This window comes from Microcaecilia unicolor, unplaced genomic scaffold, assembly GCF_901765095.1.
Source record: "Microcaecilia unicolor unplaced genomic scaffold, aMicUni1.1, whole genome shotgun sequence".
In the NCBI taxonomy this organism is placed as follows: domain Eukaryota; kingdom Metazoa; phylum Chordata; class Amphibia; order Gymnophiona; family Siphonopidae; genus Microcaecilia; species Microcaecilia unicolor.
The window spans coordinates 64,151-82,529 of NW_021963279.1; the positions used below are offsets into that span (position 1 = coordinate 64,151).

At 47.9% G+C, this 18,379-nt stretch overlaps 1 protein-coding gene across 1 annotated transcript; it reads right to left on the reverse strand.

The window, feature by feature from the left end:
• Positions 1-120: 120 nt before the first annotated feature.
• LOC115459138 (putative protein ZNF720) lies at positions 121-17,808 on the reverse strand. The gene is made up of 3 exons (XM_030189012.1): positions 17,755-17,808; positions 14,222-14,348; positions 121-251 (listed from the first exon to the last, which is right to left on the reverse strand). The coding sequence occupies exons 1-3, from the start codon at positions 17,806-17,808 to the stop codon at positions 121-123; spliced, it is 312 nt and encodes a 103-aa protein (XP_030044872.1).
• Positions 17,809-18,379: the final 571 nt, after the last annotated feature.

Sequence of the window (18,379 nt, forward strand, 5' to 3'; positions counted from 1 at the left end):
AACTGTCAGTGACTCGTGTTAATGTTCACTCTGTGTAATTTAATAGATATTTTCACATAAAATGGATCTTGGACCCAGATATCTCATACCTGCTCAGATAAAGACGTCATATCAGCAGTTTTACTCCAGTCTCTTATTACCGCTCTCACCTGAGCAGCTGCTTTTCCCATTTTCTCTTTCTTCTGATCCCGGCTCGTCCCCTTGTTCAATGTGGGATATAATTTCAGGAATGACGGTCGGAAAGCCTGTTCCTGGGATTAAGAAAACTGCATTAGGTTTCCCAAAATCATTACTGGGGCATTTTCAATATGATGTCTAAGTCCGACTTTGGACATTTTGCTGAAAACATCCAAGTGGCAAAAATATCAATTTTTGAACCAGAAAAAGTCTACCTTTTTGTTTCAAAAATGGACATTTGCTAGACATTGTTGTACTTAGTGTGTCTATCTTTTTGGACCATTTTAGAAAAAAAAAAAAAAAAACCACCCAACCCCATCCATGTGAAAATCGCACAAATTCAAGCCATTGAGATGTATTGGAGGGGGAGGGGGGGAAGGAGTTTTAGTAGACTGGCCATACAGACATCCCAGCAGAGCCCTAGGGGGCACTGTAGTGAAATTCACATAAAAGGTCCCAGGTACACATCTCACCATTAATCCCTTATATTGTATGGTGAGCCCTCCAAAACCCACCAAAAACCTTGTGTACCCAACTGTACAGCACTACAATAGCCCTTATGGCTGCAAATGTCACCTGTATGTGGGTACAGTAGGTTTTTGGTGGGTTTTGGAGGGCTCACACTTTCCATCACAAGTTAGGGATATGGGCCTTGGTTCCCTTCTCTATAGTGCACTGCACTGACCTCTAGGCTACTCCAGGGACCTGCTTGCTGCTCTAATTGAACTAGCCATTACACCTAAACAGGGGCGTAGCCACAGGTGGGCCTGGGCCCACCCACTTTGGGCTCAGGCCCACCCAGCGACAATGCAGAGAGACGACAAAAGAATTGATCCGCCGCCGGCACGCTGCAGGCCTTCTTTCCCCTCCCTCCCTCTCGGGCAGCGCCGCAGTCTATCGCTACAGCTGAGCAAAGCTGCACCGCACCGGGTCCATCTCTGGCCTGCCGCTACTTCTGCCCTCCGGCTCCGTGATCTTTATTTGCTCTTCTGCAGCTTATCTGCAGCGGTTCCGGATCTGTGCGCTCCCAGGGCTGTCTGTGTATGCTGCCTGCGACTGCTTCCTCTGCGCTGGGCCCCGCCTCTTCAGAAGAGTAGGCGGGGCCAGCGCAGAGGAAGCAGTCGCAGGCAGCATACAGACAGGCCTGGGAGCACGCGGATCCGGAACCGCTGCAGATAAGCAGCAGAAGAGAGCAAACAAAGATCACAACGGAGCCGGAGGGCAGAAGTAGCGGCAGGACGGAGACGGACCCGGTGCGGTGCAGCTTTGCTCAGCTGTAGCGATAGACTGCGGCGCTGCCTGAAGGGGAGGGGAAAGAAGGCCTGCAGCCAGGTGCCAGACTGTGGCTGGGGAAAGGGAGGGAAAAAAACGTGTGTGTGGTGGTGGTGTGTGGGTGGGGGGGTCGAGGAGAGACAGGAGCACTGTTGGGATGAGGGAGTGAGACAGGGTAGAGCTAGGTAGGGGGAGGGAAGGAGAGATGCTGCAATGGGAAAGAGAGGGAGAATTGTTGGATATGGGTGGGATGGGGAGAGGGAGAGAAAGGGCATGAGAGAAAAAACATTTTGGACATGGAAGTGGAAGGGAGAGGTGACAGGGGAAATGTTGAACATGGCAGTGAGGGAAAGGAAGGATGGAGAGATGATGATGGTGGTGCTGGGGGGCAGAGAGAGATGTCAAACCAGGGGCTCAAGGCAGGGAGAGGGAGAAAAGTTGGACATGAAGGTGGAGAAGAGGAGAGGAAAGGAGAGATGCACAAGCGGGGGAGGGGAGAAAGAAGGAAGATGGATCCAGGGAGAGAAGATAGACAATGGATGGTAGGGAAGAGAAAGGGGAAAATGCTGGACAATGGGGGAGGGGAGAGAGATGGGACAGGAAGATGCTGGTGGTGGAAGGTAAAGGGGATAGGGAAATATCAGGCTACGAGGGTGAGGAGGGTAGAAAGAGGGAACAGATGCTGGGCTGGAAGGGTGGAGGGAGGGAGACACTGGGAATGTTGGAAAGCATGGGGGAGAGGCCCAGGGACTGGAGAGATTAGTGGTCACAGGGGGTAGAAATATGGTAATGGCGCGTAGATCGAAGATAGAAGGGAATGGAAGGCTGAGAAGGAGAGAGATGGGGAATGGGAGAGCAAAGGGGTGAAAGGAGATGGAAATGTGATAGATATCTGAAAAGTAAAAAGAAGGAAAAGATTTAGGAAGCGGATGAAATTTGAGTGTACAGAGGCACAAAAGAAAAAAAGAAAGGAAAGAGCTAAAATGGAAGGATCAATATTTCAGAGGTAGGTGTAGTGAGGAAATGAAACGACAGGAGAAAAATGACAAATGGACAACCGCTTGAAGAATTAGCAGAAGACAGACAGAAATTGGAACCAACATGATGGAAAAATAAAATGTCCAGACAATAAAGTAGGAAAATCATTTTACTTTGAATATTTTAAATGGAATATGTTAACTTTGGGAAATGTGCATAGCGGATGTCTTTTTGTTGTGTGGAAATGCGCTTTTGTTTTGTTTTGATTTTTTTTTTCTCCAGTGTTGCAGTACATGCTGAGGTTCCCAGTTCAATTTTGTCTACATATTTTTATTTCTAATTTGAGTGTCTGTCAGTGTGACTTTAGCGGCAGATGAGGAGATTGGAGAGGAGAGGGAATTGGGGGAGGGGCTTTATTTTCTACCCTGGTCACCAGCATGGCTAACGGCAGCCCTGACCCTTGCTGTAGCTAGTGGGGATTCCCAAGCCCTACTAGCTGGGGTCTCTTCTGAAGCTGGCCAGAGATGCCTTCTACTGAGCTTGGCAGATGGGGGCAGCATCCTGGAGCCACTGACAACTAAGCATGTATGGGGTGCTGGCATCAGTGGCTCGAGGAGTTGCTGCTGCCTACTGGCCTTGGTGGAGAGGAGTTCTGGCCATCTTTACTGGAGGCCTTCAACTGACAGAGATTGGGGATCCTCATCTGCTAAAGTATTTATATTTTGAATTGGGAAGTGCTGGGGGGGGGGGGGGGGGGGGGGGGGGGGGGGGGAGAGAAAATTTTGTGGCCACCCACTTTGTGCTCAGGCCCACCCAAAATTGGCTGTCTGGCTAAGCCACTGCACCTAAAGCTGTTCTACTGGTATGTACTGTTTCTTTCACATCTTTGGAAGGTAGGAGGAGGTCAGTGACCACTGGGGGAGTAAGTGAGAGGGGGGTGATGCCTTAATCCCTCCAGTGGTCAATTCAGCCCCTCAAAATGACACATTATGATCTCATTATTTCTCATCTGCCCGCAACCTCTGAGTCATCTTTGACTCCTCCCTCTCCTCTGCGCATATCCAGCAGATAGCCAAGACCTGTCGCTTCTTCCTCTACAACATCAGCAAAATTCGCCCTTTCCTCTCTGAGCACACCACCCGAACTCTCATCCACTCTCTCATTACCTCTCGCCTTGACTACTGCAAACTACTCCTCACTGGCCTCCCACTTTGCCATCTATCCCCCCTTCAGTCCGTTCAGAACTCTGCTGCACGTCTTATCTTCCGCCTGGACCGATATACTCACACCACCCCTCTCCTCGAATCACTTCACTTGCTTTCGATCAGGTACTGCATACAGTTCAAGCTTCTCCTACTAACCTACAAATGTACTCGATCTGCAGCCCCTCCCTACCCTCATCTCCCCTTACGTTCCTACCCATAACCTCCGCTCTCAAGACAAATCCCTCCTTTCAGTACCCTTCTCCACCACCGCCAACTCCAGGCTCCGCCCTTTCTGCCTCACCTCACCCCATGCCTGTAATAAACTCCCTGAGCTCATACGCCAGGCCCCCTCCCTGCCCATCTTCAAATCCTTGCTCAAAGCCCACCTCTTCAATGTCGCCTTTGGCACCTAACCACTATACCTCTATTCAAGAATTCTAGACTGCCCCAACTTGACATTTCGTCCTTTAGATTGTAAGCTCCTTTGAGCAGGGACTGTCCTTTTTGTTTAAACTGTACAGCGCTGTGTAACCCTAGTAGCGCTCTAGAAATGTTAAGTAGTAGTAGTAGCAGTAGTTAAAAACAAATTACCAGGACTTATGGGACTCAATACAAGTCAGTAAAAGAAGAAAAAACGGCTAGGGAGGGTGGAAAATGACTGGAGGGGAAGTCCTTGGTGGGAACTGTCCCCCTTAAGTAGGAATTGTCCCGGGGGGGGGGGGGGGGGGGAGGGGAATTGTCCTAGGTGGGAATTGTCTCGGGGAGAATTGGTGGGTGGGTAAACGATGACATAAGTATAGACAAGGTCTCTGAAGATTTCGTTGACAAAATGCTGGAACACTGAAGGGCCATTGCAGAGGCCAAAGGGCATAACTGAATATTCATAGTTCCCATCATGGATATTGAATGCCGTTTTCCACTAATCCTTTTTTCTGATGCAGATCAGATTATAGGCACCTTGTAAATCCAGCTTAGTGAAGACTGTGGCTCCTTGTAAGTGATCAAAGAGTTTTGGGATAAGTGGTAGGGGGTACTGATTCTTCACAGTGATCGTATTGAACTCACAGTAATCTATCCGTGGCCAGAGGCCCTCATCTTTTTTCCCAACAAAGAAAAATCTGGCCCCAGCAGGGGAAGTAGAGGGCTGAATGAAGCCTTTTTGTACATTTTCTTGGAAGTAATCCGCCATAGCCTGCATCTCTGGTCAGGAAAGTGTATAGACTCAGCCTCGGGGAGGTATTCCCAGGAAACAGGTCTATGGCACAATCGAAGGTACGAGATGGGGTGGTAGTTGTTCTGCCTGCTGCTTGCTGAAGACATCCATGGAGTCCTGATAAATCATGGGGAGACCAGAGGATGCCGGTTGATCGCCATGGAGTGTAGCTGCCACAGGATGGACTGGCATCAGGCAAGACTGGAAACATGGTGGTCTCCAGGCTGTAATTACACTGCTTCTCCAATCGATGCACGGTGAATGGCGTCGCAATCAGGGAAGGCCTAGGACTATTTGATGGATGGATTTAGACACAATGTAGAAATGGAAGGTCTCATGATGTAGAGCGCCTACCTGCAATGAAAGAGGAGCAGAAGAAGTAGTTATGAGGCCAGGCAGATGTTCGCCCTGCATAGAGGATAGTCACAAGGCAGGGGTTAGGGGAGTAGTAGGAATCCCATAACATTGGACCAGGTTCCCATCAAGGAAATTTCCAGCAGCTCCTGAGTCAGTGAGTGCAGGAGCAGTAATCTGGCAGGTTCTGCAAGAGAACAAGAAGAATACATAGGAAGATTGGGGAAGATGGAAGAAGGCCTAAAGTCACTTCCCCGGAGGGCTCTAGGCCTGCTCGTTTCCCTGCTTATGTGGGCATTTGGTTAGGAAATGCCCTGCTTCACCATAATACAGGCATAAATTATTCTTTCAGCGCCGGAACCTCTCCTCCTCAGAAAGCCGGTAGCGTCCTACTACTATAGGTTCCTCGCAGGACTCAGGGATACTTGAGTGACGTCTGACAGGTGAGACAGGCCGTTGGAACTAGATGCCAGACGTGGAAGTCGGTGAGAGGTCTCCCTCAAATGGGCTGTCTCCTGAAGACGTATATTGACCCGGATACACATCGGAATGAGTTCATCTAGGGTGGTAGGGAGTTTCTGCCCGGCTAGTTCATCTTTAATTCTTCCAGCCAGCCCTTGCCAAAAAAACAGCCACTACTGCCTCCTGATTCCACCTAAGCTCTGATGTCAACATCCGGAATCAAATGGCATATGCCCCTACCACGAGGGAACCTTGATGGAGGTGAGGTAAATTATTGGCCGCAGATGAAGGTTTCCCTGGATCATCAAAAACTAGTCGAAAACATTTCAGGAAAGCAGGAGGATCAGAGAGAATAGGGCCCTGTTGCTCCCAAAGGGAAGAAGCCCATGCCAAAGCTTTGCCTGAGAAAAGAGATACAATATAGGTGATTTTTAATCCTGTCAGAAGGGAAATTACCAGGCTGTAGATCAAAGTGAAGGTTTCCATCAAACCGAGGAGGATCTGGCACTCAAATCACGACAGTAGCTCCATAGGGGGTAGGTGGAATGGAGGGGGGGGGGGTCGGTGCTGCTGGAAAAGTTCACAGAGCTGTTAATTGTGTACCGACATCCTGTAGAACTCCAGAAAAATGTTGTAGTTGATTTTGTTGTTGCTGCAAGGCTTGGGTGAGGTCCAGAAGTGTAGGCGTCAGCGAAGCTCATGGCTTTGGCAATCTGTTGCGTCCAACCGTGGAGCTGGAAGGTGAACCCTTGTGTCCTTGTCCAGAGGGGTCAAGAGACAGCAAACCAAGCCCCTGGGTTCTTCACCTAAGCCAACTGCAATTCCCTGAAGGTTAAGCCCCCGGGTTTGGGCGGCCAGCAGGGTTTAATCCTCTGATAGGGGCACCACAAGGTCAGAAGTCAGCACAGGTCAGGACAGGCGGCTAGGCATGGCGTGGTCAGCTCAGGTCAGGACAGGCAACAAGCACAGCATGGTCAGAAGTCAGCTCAGTTCAGGACAGGCAGCAAGCACGACAAGGTCAGAAGTCGGCACAGGTCAGGACAGGCAGCAAGCACGACAAGGTCAGAAGTCGGCACAGGTCAGGGCAGGCAGCAAGCACGGCATGGTCAGAAGGGCAGGCAGCAAGCATGGCGTGGTCAGAAGCTGGCACAGGTCAGGGCAGGCAGCAAGCATGACATGGTCAGAAGTCAGCACAGTCAGGGCAGGCAGCAAGCACGGCATGGTCAGAAGTCGGCACAGGTCAGGAAAGGCAGCAAGCACGGCGTGGTCAGAAGTCGGCACAGGTCAGGAAAGGCAGCAAGCACGGCGTGATCAGAAGTCGGCACAGGTCAGGAAAGGCAGCAAGAACAGCGAGGTCAGAAGTTGGCACAGGTCAGGACAGGCAGCAAGAACAGCGTGGTCAGAAGTCAGCACAGGTCAGGAAAGGCAGCAAGCACGGCGTGGTCAGAAGTCGGCACAGGTCAGGAAAGGCAGCAAGAACAGCGAGGTCAGAAGTTGGCACAGGTCAGGACAGGCAGCAAACACAGCGTAGTCAGAAGTCAGCACAGGTCAGGAAAGGCAGCAAGCACAGCGTGGTCAGAAGTCGGCACAGGTCAGGAAAGGCAGCAACAGAGTGGGAAGAAGTCGGTACAGATTAGGGCAGGCAGCAAACACAGCGTAGTCAGAAGTCAGCACAGGTCAGGACAGGCAGCAAACACAGCATGGTCAGAAGTCAGCACAGGTCAGGAAAGTCAAAAATCAGAAGCAAACTCATGGATAAGCTCCAGAAACTGTTGCCAAAGCCCCGAGTGAGCCACGGTGGTGGCTGAAGAGGCGCGCCGCTCACATCAGGAGCAGCCTGACTGGCACCATTGACAATGCAAGGGCGGAGCCTCCTGAGGAGCGACGGAGATGTGCGCGGGAGAGAGATGCTCCACGAGGATGTCCAACCAGAGCACTCCGCTGCAAGGGAGCCCGTACCCCCGTGCCGATAGCTGACAAAGACCCCTTGACATTGGGCCACGTCGGACACCCCCCTCCCAGGTATGAGCACGCGACAGTTCTTGGCATTTCTACACTGATTGGCAGTTCAATGACACACTGGCATTCCAAAGAGCATCTGCACTTCATCTTTGAGTGTAAAGTTGTTAACAAGACAGATTTTCACTGACACAAATATGAGATAAGACTTGTGGGCCTCCTTGGTCAGCACCGGCACTCACAGGGAGAGTATCTGAAACAACTAGGGACCTCATCATTCTCCAGGCCTGCATTTTGTCTGCTGGACAGGAGGAATGTGTGATCTGAATGGGCCAAAATAGTCATCTGAGAACAGTGGACTTTGTTCACAAAGATTTTTGGCGCGAACCCAGAGCGGACGCACATCTGATAGCTCTGGAGAGAAACTGTCTCTCTGTGCCTTCTAAGTAACATAGTAACATAGTAGATGACAGCAGAAAAAGACCTGCACGGTCCATCCAGTCTGCCCAACAAGACAACTCATGTGTGCTACTTTTGTATACCCTACTTCTCTGTGCACGAGCATTACAGAAAAGTGAAAGCTGATAATTACGGCTTCTAATCTTGTGTGAGAGACCAGTTAACCGTGCTGGCAGGGTCTGTAACTTATCTCCACACTAACCAGATGCTACCTGGTTGGCTTGCTGTGGCCACAGCTTGAGCTGAAGGGAAGAATCCTGTCTTTCATCAGGAGACCCTGCTGCTGAGCCACATGGATTGTGAGGTAAGAAATCGAGGTTCACTCCTGCAGTTTGGTGACAGTTAGTTACTATTTCTAGTCTGCCAAAGGGCTTTGTTAGCTCTCAAGGGCATAGTTTATTAGCCACATATATTTGGCGTTTAGTATTCTCTTCTCAGGAATATTCTGAGTACTGTAACTGAATATATATATATATATTTATTTATTTATTTTTTATTTTTTTTTTTTATGTATGTCAGGGGCGTAGCCAGACACCCAATTTTGGGTGGGCCTGGACCTAAAATGGGTGGGCAGAAGAACTCTGCCTTGTCCCACAAGTGATTTGGTCTCTCCCTCTCTTGCCTGCATGTCATATGGTCTCTCAAACATCCTCCCCTCCCCTGCATACCTTTTAAATAGCAGATTTTCATCGACAGCAAGCAGTAACTAATACACACTGCTCATGTTTGCCCCACAGCCTTCCCTCTGATGAAACTTCCTGTTTTTGCATAGGTGGAAATACATCAGTGGGAAGGCTGTGAGGCCGGTGCGAGCAGTATGTATCAGTCGCTGCTCACTGCAGGCAAAGATCTGCTATTTACAAGGTATGCAGGCAGTTGTTGGGAGTTTTTAGCTGGTGGGGTTTGGGAATCCCTGCCAACCACATCATAGGTGTGCTGCTACTGGGTGGGCCCGAGCCCAAAGTGGGTGAGCCTGGGCCCACCCAGACCCACCCTTGGCTATGCCACTGATGTGTGTGTAATACTTAGTCAGCTCTTTGGTGTAATCCTAGTAGTGTTTTGTGTGTTTGTCTGCCATGTTGCTAATTATTATTTTATAATAAATATATATATTTCCACATTGGCATATTTCTTCATTAGGTACTACCAGTGTGAAACAAACTTGTTTGGTATTTTTCTACTGCCATTCCCCTAGACGCAAGAGCCAAAGGATTGCTATACTAGGGGAATTTCTGTCTTTGGCAGAGTATTACTAGGTTCAGTGATTGTCTGTCCTTTCCTAAGCACGTTTTACTACAGGATATCAAATCCCTTCCCCTTAACAAGATTCAGTGGAGAAAGGCAATGAATAAATATAGGAGACTGAAAAGGATCTGACAAGACCTCTCTGCAAATGAGACTAAGAAGTTATTTGGGGATGATGTTGAGGAGGGGGAAGGGGTGAACGGACTGGGGTGTCCCTTGGAGGAAGAGGTTCTGACAGATTTTGTTGTAACACACTAAAGAAAGCGTAGTTAGCCGCAAGAAGTGGTAGAGGAAGCAAAATTTACGAAAGACATGACACAGCTCGCATTTCAGAGAAATACCTATGCCAGGGGTCTGCAAAAAAACGTATCATTCATGACCCTCTACTCACCTCCAAGGACAATAAGGTCCTCCCAAGGGGTTTCCCTAACCAAACCCTCTCCAAAAGACATTACACGATGTGAGTCCTGCAAGTGAGCCTTCTCCGGAGCAGACCCCACACTCTGGAATGCAGTCCCTGAAAGGATTTGCTTAACACAAGACTATCTCTACTATCGGCACATACTGCAACAGGACATGTTTATCCACTCCTACCCTAGCTGAGATAACATTTACAGGCTCATTTCAAAGCACTTAGCCTCCCAAAGTTCCATAGAAACCTATGGAACTTAGCCTCCCAAAGTGTTTTGAAAATATGCCTCATTATCATCTCTCCGACCTCATGTGTAACTTTCTTTAAATTAGTCACCTTATTTTCTTACTCTCTTTACTTATACCCTATGCTGTCTAGTAAAATGTTCTACTACATATTATGTTGACATTGTAAATAATATACTGTAATATCATCAAAAAGCAAGACAGTTTCCCTCTATTTTCTTACTACAGAGGAAAAGGCTTCAGACGCTCAGTGAGCCGATCTTTTAAATTTATAGGCTCACTGACTCGTTTGGCGGCGCTTCGTTTTCTCTGCAAAGCTTAGCCTACCACGAGCATCCTCATTAGCCAAAAAACCTCTGCATAATTTTTTAAACTTTTTAATCCTTAGTAGTGTCACTTTATTTCATTTAACTTAAAAGGTACACTTATCTTCTGCTGCTTTCTCATACAGGACTCCCGGCACGCCCTACAGCGAGCTCCCGTTTCGCAGATTATTATAATCCCAAAGAGGGTAGAGAAAATCATATACCAACTGCTAGGAAACTTGAGATCTTCCTGTACTGAAAAGATGCAGCGTCCTGCCTTTCTAAAATGGCGGACGCTATTTATCATGACGCCATCAACGTCTATCCAATCATATGCTCTTTACAGTTTAAAGAGCTAAGTTATCAATTAGGCTGGAGAAAACTAGAAAAAACTAGAAAAAAACTTTCCAGTCTACTCTTGTATTTAGCCCCATGGGACTAAAAGTTTGTAATCTATGTATCCATCTTTGTTCTTTGCGAATAAGTAACTTGTCCCTATCTCCGCCTCGGCAAGACATAGGGACATGATCTATCGCTAGGCATTTGTAGTCCTCAAATTTATGGGTCTTATCTATACTATGTCTAACTAAAGGAGCTTACGTGGCACCTTTAAATTAAGTTAAAAAAATTATGCAGAGGTTTTTTGGCTAATGAGGATGTTCGTGGTAGACTAAGCTTTGCAGAGAAAACGAAGCGCCGCCAAACGAGTCAGTGAGCCTATAAATTTAAAAGATCGGCTCACTGAGCGTCTGAAGCCTTTTCCTCTGTAGTAAGAAAATAGAGGGAAACTGTCTTGCTTTTTGATGATATTTTGGTGAAAAGTGTGAGCAAGCTCCATATTGAGTATTAATCAAAATAATATGCTATGCCATGCATTGTATTATTTGAATATTTTTACTGCTATAATTGTCTATTGCTTATGTTTGATTTGTCCTTACTGTATACCACCTTGAGTGAATTCTTTCAAAAATGCAGTAAATAAATTCTAATAAATAAATAATAATAATACATTCAATGATACAGAAATATAGTTCACTGTGATCTGTGTCGTCATCTCCCTCTATTTTATTATCTCATTCATAAGAACACAAGAATTGCCAGCCCAGCATCCTGTTTCCTGCCAAGATTGTGTCATTGACCTTTAAATTTTTTTTAAAAAAATCTTTATTTATAGTTTTTAACAAACATAATGAATTTTTATGAGTGTTAATACACAAAAAGAACATTTCTTCACATATAAAATAACAGCTAATATCTAAGTTCCCTTTTACTATCGGCCACAATATTACACAAAGTAAATGATCCAAGATAAGGAAAATAAAATAATCCTGCTTAAATTAAACAGTCATTTATCAATATAACTATAACTAAAGAAGCATCTTTCCCAAGTGGTTAACTCTAGCCTGCTATACAGTAGTACATATGGGATTAAACTTGTACACTAACCTCTTCTTTGCTACTTAGAAATTCTTCTAGCTGCTTTGGGTCAAAGAATTGGTATAGTTTTGATTGAAATTTAACTCTACTAATACAGGGAAACCGCAGAAGAAATTCTGCTCCCACTGCTACTGTTCTAGACCGCAGCAGTAGGAACCTCTTACGTCTCCTCTGCGTTTCCCTGGAAAGATCCGGAAAAACTCTTATCTTTGAACCCAAAAACTCAGAATCTAAATGCCTTAGAGATAGTTTGAGTACTGCATCACTATCCATTTCACGCAAACATTGCAAGCAAAGTAGTTCTCTGTGTAATTACTTCAAGAGATGTTTCCAGGAAAGCAGTTCAATTCATTGCCCCTTGTAAAGGTGCATTTTCAGATGATTTAACATCTAATTGAAGGTAAAAAGACCTTTAAAATTTTACTCTTGGGGTTGCCAGTACATTTGTGTGACAAGATTGTTTCACCAAGACCCCCATTTTCCAGGGATGGTATATTACCTGTTGGGGTCTGCAATGAAATAACGTAATACAAATTAAATGCATGAAGCCCTATTATAGGGCACATTTATGAGGAGAAGGGAATTTAAACATCCAAGTCAAGACATGAAGAATTCCCACAGTATTTGATAGGAAGTTCTGCCAAACATAGAGCCTCTTGTAAAAACAGGTGCTGGACCAAACATTTAAGTCCTTTCATGTACAGAGGGAGCAGCGCTATTAGAAAGCTGTATGTGGGGAAAACAAACAGAGATATCCCCCTACACAGAAGCAGCTTTCTAAAATTGCTGTTCTCTCTAAAAGAGCCCCTGAGAAATACATCCTCCCCCACCGTGTACAGCTCCTGACCAGCAGCAACTACTACTACTCATCATTTCTATAGCACTACTAGATGTACGCAGCACTGTACACATTATATGAAGGTACTTTCTCTGTCCCTAGAGGTCTCACAATCACAACCCAAGCACACCCTCTAAAAAGCATCAAATCCAACCCCCCCCCCCCTCCGTGCACAGCACCCCCATGGCAACAGCCACTGGTTCACATCCCCTCTGATACATCTCTTCCAATACAAGAACCCTTTCTGCCTCGCCTCACCCCATGCCTGGAATAAACTCCCTGAGCCCATACGCCAGGCCCCCTCCCTGCCCATCTTCAAAGCCTTGCTCAAAACCCACCTCTTCAATGTCACCTTCGGCTCCTAACCATCATACCTCTATATTCAGGAAACCTGGACTGCCCCTACTTGACATTTCGCCCTTTAGATTGTAAGCTCCTTGGAGCAGGGACTGTCCTTTATGTCAATTTATGTTAATCTGTACAGCGCTGCGTAACCCTAGTAGCGCTCTAGAAATGTTAAGTAGTAGTAACCCGCAGAAAATCTTCCCATATATTACAGTTCAAACTCCTCTTATTGACCTATAAGTGCATTCACTCTGCAGCTCCTCAGTACCTCTCCACTCTAATCTCTCCCTACATTTCTCCCCGGGTACTCTGTTCACTGGGTAAATCTCTCTTATCTGCACCCTTCTCCTCCACTGCTAACTCCAGACTCCATTCCTTTTATCTTGCTGCACCATATGCCTGGAATAGACTTCCTGAGCCGGTACGTCAAGCTCCATCTCTGGCCGTCTTCAAATCTAAGCTAAAAGCCCACCTTTTTGATGCTGCTTTTAACTCCTAACCCTTATTCACGTGTTCAGAACCCTTATTCTATCATCCTTACTTTAATATTCTCTTATCTCTTGTTTGTCCTGTTTGTCTGTCCTAATTAGATTGTAAGCTCTGTCGAGCAGGGACTGTCTCTTCATGTTCAGGTGTACAGCACTTTGTACGTCTAGTAGCGCTATAGAAATGATGAGTAGTAGTAGTATTATGAACCCCCTCAGGGTAGAAGTCCCAAATATGTCTACTTCATCAAACACCTCTACCACTGACACACTCCCCAGGCTTACCAAGGGTAAGGAGTATCCTCAAGCCTAGTGAGGCAGAAGTGATGCCCACTTGCTCCCACCTTGATGATTTCAGCTTTCAAATTACCACCGAAAACTCTAACAGGAATATTACCATATTAGTGCTATGGGATGAGTTGTCCATATATGGGCATTCTGCCTATATATAGACATTAGTATTATAGCCATCTCCTGTATTTCAATTACCAGATGGTGAACATCGATACAGTTGTATTTCAAGTTAATTTCACTGTTTACATAGCTTAAGCACTGTCATGAAAAAAATATTCTGCCTAATATACTTGACTATACATATCAGAGTTTATTTTTACCTGTGATTAATAGGTGCCAGTTTGTGAGGAAAGACTATCAATTGCTGGCTATTTTTTTGCTGTGATTAATTTGAGTGTGACAGTGCTTCTACATTGTTTTATTTTTGAGCATTAACATATTTGATTTTCTGTGTGACCTTTTGCTGTTTGTGTGCATTTTGGCTTTTTTTAATGATGCCCAGATACTGCTAATAAAAACAGAAAATGATCCCTTACCCAATGAGATCAGGGTCTGATAATTCTCCTTCATCACCTCCCTGTAAAGCTCCTTCTGCCCTTCATCTAAATACTCCCACTCCTCCTTGGAGAAAGAGACAGCGATGTCCTCAAATGTCACCAGCATCTGAAATACAAACCAGAAACTCACTCAGCATCTTCTGCATCCTGTCCATCAGCAGCACCAAAGCTGGTGCTCATTGGGGCAAGGAAAAGTTTGCTGAATGCATATAATTTACGATTGCATAACACACAATCCCACAATAGGATTATATTTGAGACCACCAAGTACTGGAGCTCAGCAGGGCCGAGGGAGAAATTTCTCTATGAATATACTTTGTAGTCTAAGTCACAGCGCAGAGTTATAGTAACCAGAAATCATTACACACAAAATCTGCCAGGGCAGGGTAGTGGGAACCTTGATCTCTCTCATTCCCTATCCCCACAGGAGTATCTCAAGGTGTCACTACTTCCTACCCCGGGTCTGCTCGGGGTCCGGATTGTGCAGTGTCCCAGTTTAGAAACTTGCAGCAGTGTTTGTCAGGAGTATCTCAAGGTGTCACTACTCCCTACCCCGGGTCTGCTCGGGGTCCGGATTGTGCAGTGTCCCAGTTTAGAAACCTGCAGCAGTGTTTGTCAAGAGTATCTCAAGGTGTCACTACTCCGGGTCTGCTCAGGGTCCGGATTGTGCAGTGTCCCAGTTTAGAAACCAGCAGCAGTGTTTGTCAGGAGTATCTCAAGGTGTCACTATTCCCTGCCCCGGGTCTGCTCGGGGTCCGGATTGTGCAGTGTCCCAGTTTAGAAACTTGCAGCAGTGTTTGTCAGGAGTATCTCAAGGTGTCACTACTCCCTGCCCCGGGTCTGCTCGGGGTCCGGATTGTGCAGTGTCCCAGTTTAGAAACCTGCAGCAGTGTTTGTCAGGAGTATCTCAAGGTGTCACTACTCCCTGCCCCGGGTCTGCTCGGGGTCCGGATTGTGCAGTGTCCCAGTTTAGAAACCTGCAGCAGTGTTTGTCAGGAGTATCTCAAGGTGTCACTACTCCCTACCCCGGGTCTGCCTGGGGTCCGGATTGTCAGGAGTATCTGAAGATGTCACTACTCCCTACCCCGGGTCTGCTCGGGGTCCGGATTGTGCAGTGTCCCAGTTTAGAAACCTGCAGCAGTGTTTGTCAGGAGTATCTCAAGGTGTCACTACTCCCTACCCCGGGTCTGCCTGGGGTCCGGATTGTCAGGAGTATCTCAAGGTGTCACTACTCCCTACCCTGGGTCTGCTCGGGGTCCGGATTGTGCAGTGTCCCAGTTTAGAAACCTGCAGCAGTGTTTGTCAGGAGTATCTCAAGGTGTCACTACTCCCTACCCCGGGTCTGCTCGGGGTCCGGATTGTGCAGTGTCCCAGTTTAGAAACCTGCAGCAGTGTTTGTCAGGAGTATCTCAAGGTGTCACTACTCCCTACCCCGGGTCTGCTCGGGGTCCGGATTGTGCAGTGTCCCAGTTTAGAAACTTGCAGCAGTGTTTGTCAGGAGTATCTCCAGGTGTCACTACTCCCTACCCCGGGTCTGCTCGGGGTCCGGATTGTGCAGTGTCCCAGTTTAGAAACCTGCAGCAGTGTTTGTCAGGAGTATCTCAAGGTGTCACTACTCCCTACCCCGGGTCTGCTCGGGGTCCGGATTGTGCAGTGTCCCAGTTTAGAAACTTGCAGCAGTGTTTGTCAGGAGTATCTCCAGGTGTCACTACTCCCTACCCCGGGTCTGCTTGGGGTCTGGATTGTGCAGTGTCCCAGTTTAGAAACCTGCAGCAGTGTTTGTCAGGAGTATCTCAAGGTGTCACTACTCCCTACCCCGGGTCTGCTCGGGGTCCGGATTGTGCAGTGTCCCAGTTTAGAAACTTGCAGCAGTGTTTGTCAGGAGTATCTCCAGGTGTCACTACTCCCTACCCCGGGTCTGCTTGGGGTCTGGATTGTGCAGTGTCCCAGTTTAGAAACCTGCAGCAGTGTTTGTCAGGAGTATCTCAAGGTGTCACTACTCCCTACCCCGGGTCTGCTCGGGTCCGGATTGTGCAGTGTCCCAGTTTAGAAACTTGCAGCAGTGTTTGTCAGGAGTATCTCCAGGTGTCACTACTCCCTACCCCGGGTCTGCTTGGGGTCTGGATTGTGCAGTGTCCCAGTTTAGAAACCTGCAGCAGTGTTTGTCAGGAGTATCTCAAGGTGTCACTACTCCCTACCCCGGGTCTGCTCGGGGTCCGGATTGTGCAGTGTCCCAGTTTAGAAACTTGCAGCAGTGTTTGTCAGGAGTATCTCCAGGTGTCACTACTCCCTACCCCGGGTCTGCTTGGGGTCTGGATTGTGCAGTGTCCCAGTTTAGAAACCTGCAGCAGTGTTTGTCAGGAGTATCTCAAGGTGTCACTACTCCCTGCCCCGGGTCTGCTCGGGGTCCGGATTGTGCAGTGTCCCAGTTTAGAAACTTGCAGCAGTGTTTGTCAGGAGTATCTCAAGGTGTCACTACTCCCTACCCCGGGTCTGCTCGGGGTCCGGATTGTGCAGTGTCCCAGTTTAGAAACCTGCAGAAGTGTTTGTCAGGAGTATCTCAAGGTGTCACTACTCCCTACCCCGGGTCTGCTCGGGGTCCGGATTGTGCAGTGTCCCAGTTTAGAAACTTGCAGCAGTGTTTGTCAGGAGTATCTCCAGGTGTCACTACTCCCTACCCTGGGTCTGCTTGGGGTCCGGATTGTGCAGTGTCCCAGTTTAGAAACCTGCACCAGTGTTTGTCAGGAGTATCTCCAGGTGTCACTACTCCCTACCCTGGGTCTGCTCGGGGTCCGGATTGTGCAGTGTCCCAGTTTAGAAACTTGCTGCAGTGTTTGTCAGGAGTATCTCAAGGTGTCACTACTCCCTACCCCGGGTCTGCTCGGGGTCCGGATTGTGCAGTGTCCCAGTTTAGAAACCTGCAGCAGTGTTTGTCAGGAGTATCTCAAGGTGTCACTACTCCCTACCCCGGGTCTGCCTGGGGTCCGGATTGTCAGAAGTATCTCAAGGTGTCACTACTCCCTACCCCGGGTCTGCTCGGGGTCCGGATTGTGCAGTGTCCCAGATTAGAAACCTGCAGCAGTGTTTGTCAGGAGTATCTCAAGGTGTCACTACTCCCTACCCCGGGTCTGCTCGGGGTCCGGATTGTGCAGTGTCCCAGTTTAGAAACTTGCAGCAGTGTTTGTCAGGAGTATCTCAAGGTGTCACTACTCCCTACCCCGGGTCTGCTCGGGGTCCGGATTGTGCAGTGTCCCAGTTTAGAAACCTGCAGAAGCGTTTGTCAGGAGTATCTCCAGGTGTCACTACTCCCTACCCTGGGTCTGCTTGGGGTCCGGATTGTGCAGTGTCCCAGTTTAGAAACCTGCAGCAGTGTTTGTCAGGAGTATCTCCAGGTGTCACTACTCCCTACCCCGGGTCTGCTTGGGGTCCGGATTGTGCAGTGTCCCAGTTTAGAAACCTGCAGCAATGTTACTTTGTCCCCAGCTTCCTGTGATTTTGTTACAATCTCCTACCTGAGCAGAAGCCCCTGCTGGCATTTTATTCTCTGCGTTTGCAGAATTACACATGAAACTGGGGCTCTCTCGCTCAGACAGAGAAGCTGATTTTTGTCTCCTGCAGTGCTGGCACTAAAGAGCAAAGGCTAAGTTTTGCTTCTCGTTAATCTTCAAATTAAATGGAACAGAAGAGACTCGATCGATCACCTCTCTTCTCTTGCTCGGCACAGGCTGATGACGTCACAATTGAGGTGGCGCTTTAGACTGAGAGCTGAGCCAAGGAGGAGGCAACCCAACGGAATCTTTTGCTATTATTTTGGGTGTACTAAAAGGGCGTCAAGCTCCACCTACTGCCTGCAGCTGTGTGGGGTGTGTGCTTTTTTCGGGGGCTTCTATTGGTCCAATTTGGTCGAATAGAAGCTTTTTCGGGGTTGGGTTGACATCAGGGGCGGGGTTAATGGCATCAGAGGTGATGTCAGGGGCGGGGCTAACGACGTCAGAGGTGACGTTGGGCGGGGCGGTGACGTTGGAGGTGGAGTCGGTGACTATGGGGGCGGGGTCGGTGACGCTGGGGGCGGGGCGGTGACGTCGGAGGCGGGGTTTGACTTTGGGTGGGTTTTGGGCTGGTTTAGGGCCCATTTTG

What these genes read in the sequence shown, in the direction of transcription:
- LOC115459138 (XM_030189012.1), bottom strand. Translation starts at nt 17,808, where the DNA reads ATGTGTAATTCTGCAAACGCAGAGAATAAAATGCCAGCAGGGGCTTCT. An exon ending in CAGCAGGGGCTTCTGCTCAG is followed by an intron (nt 14,349 to 17,754) that starts GTAGGAGATTGT and finishes TTTGTATTTCAG; the next exon opens with ATGCTGGTGACATTTGAGGA. An exon ending in TCAGACCCTGATCTCATTGG is followed by an intron (nt 252 to 14,221) that starts GTAAGGGATCAT and finishes TCTTAATCCCAG; the next exon opens with GAACAGGCTTTCCGACCGTC.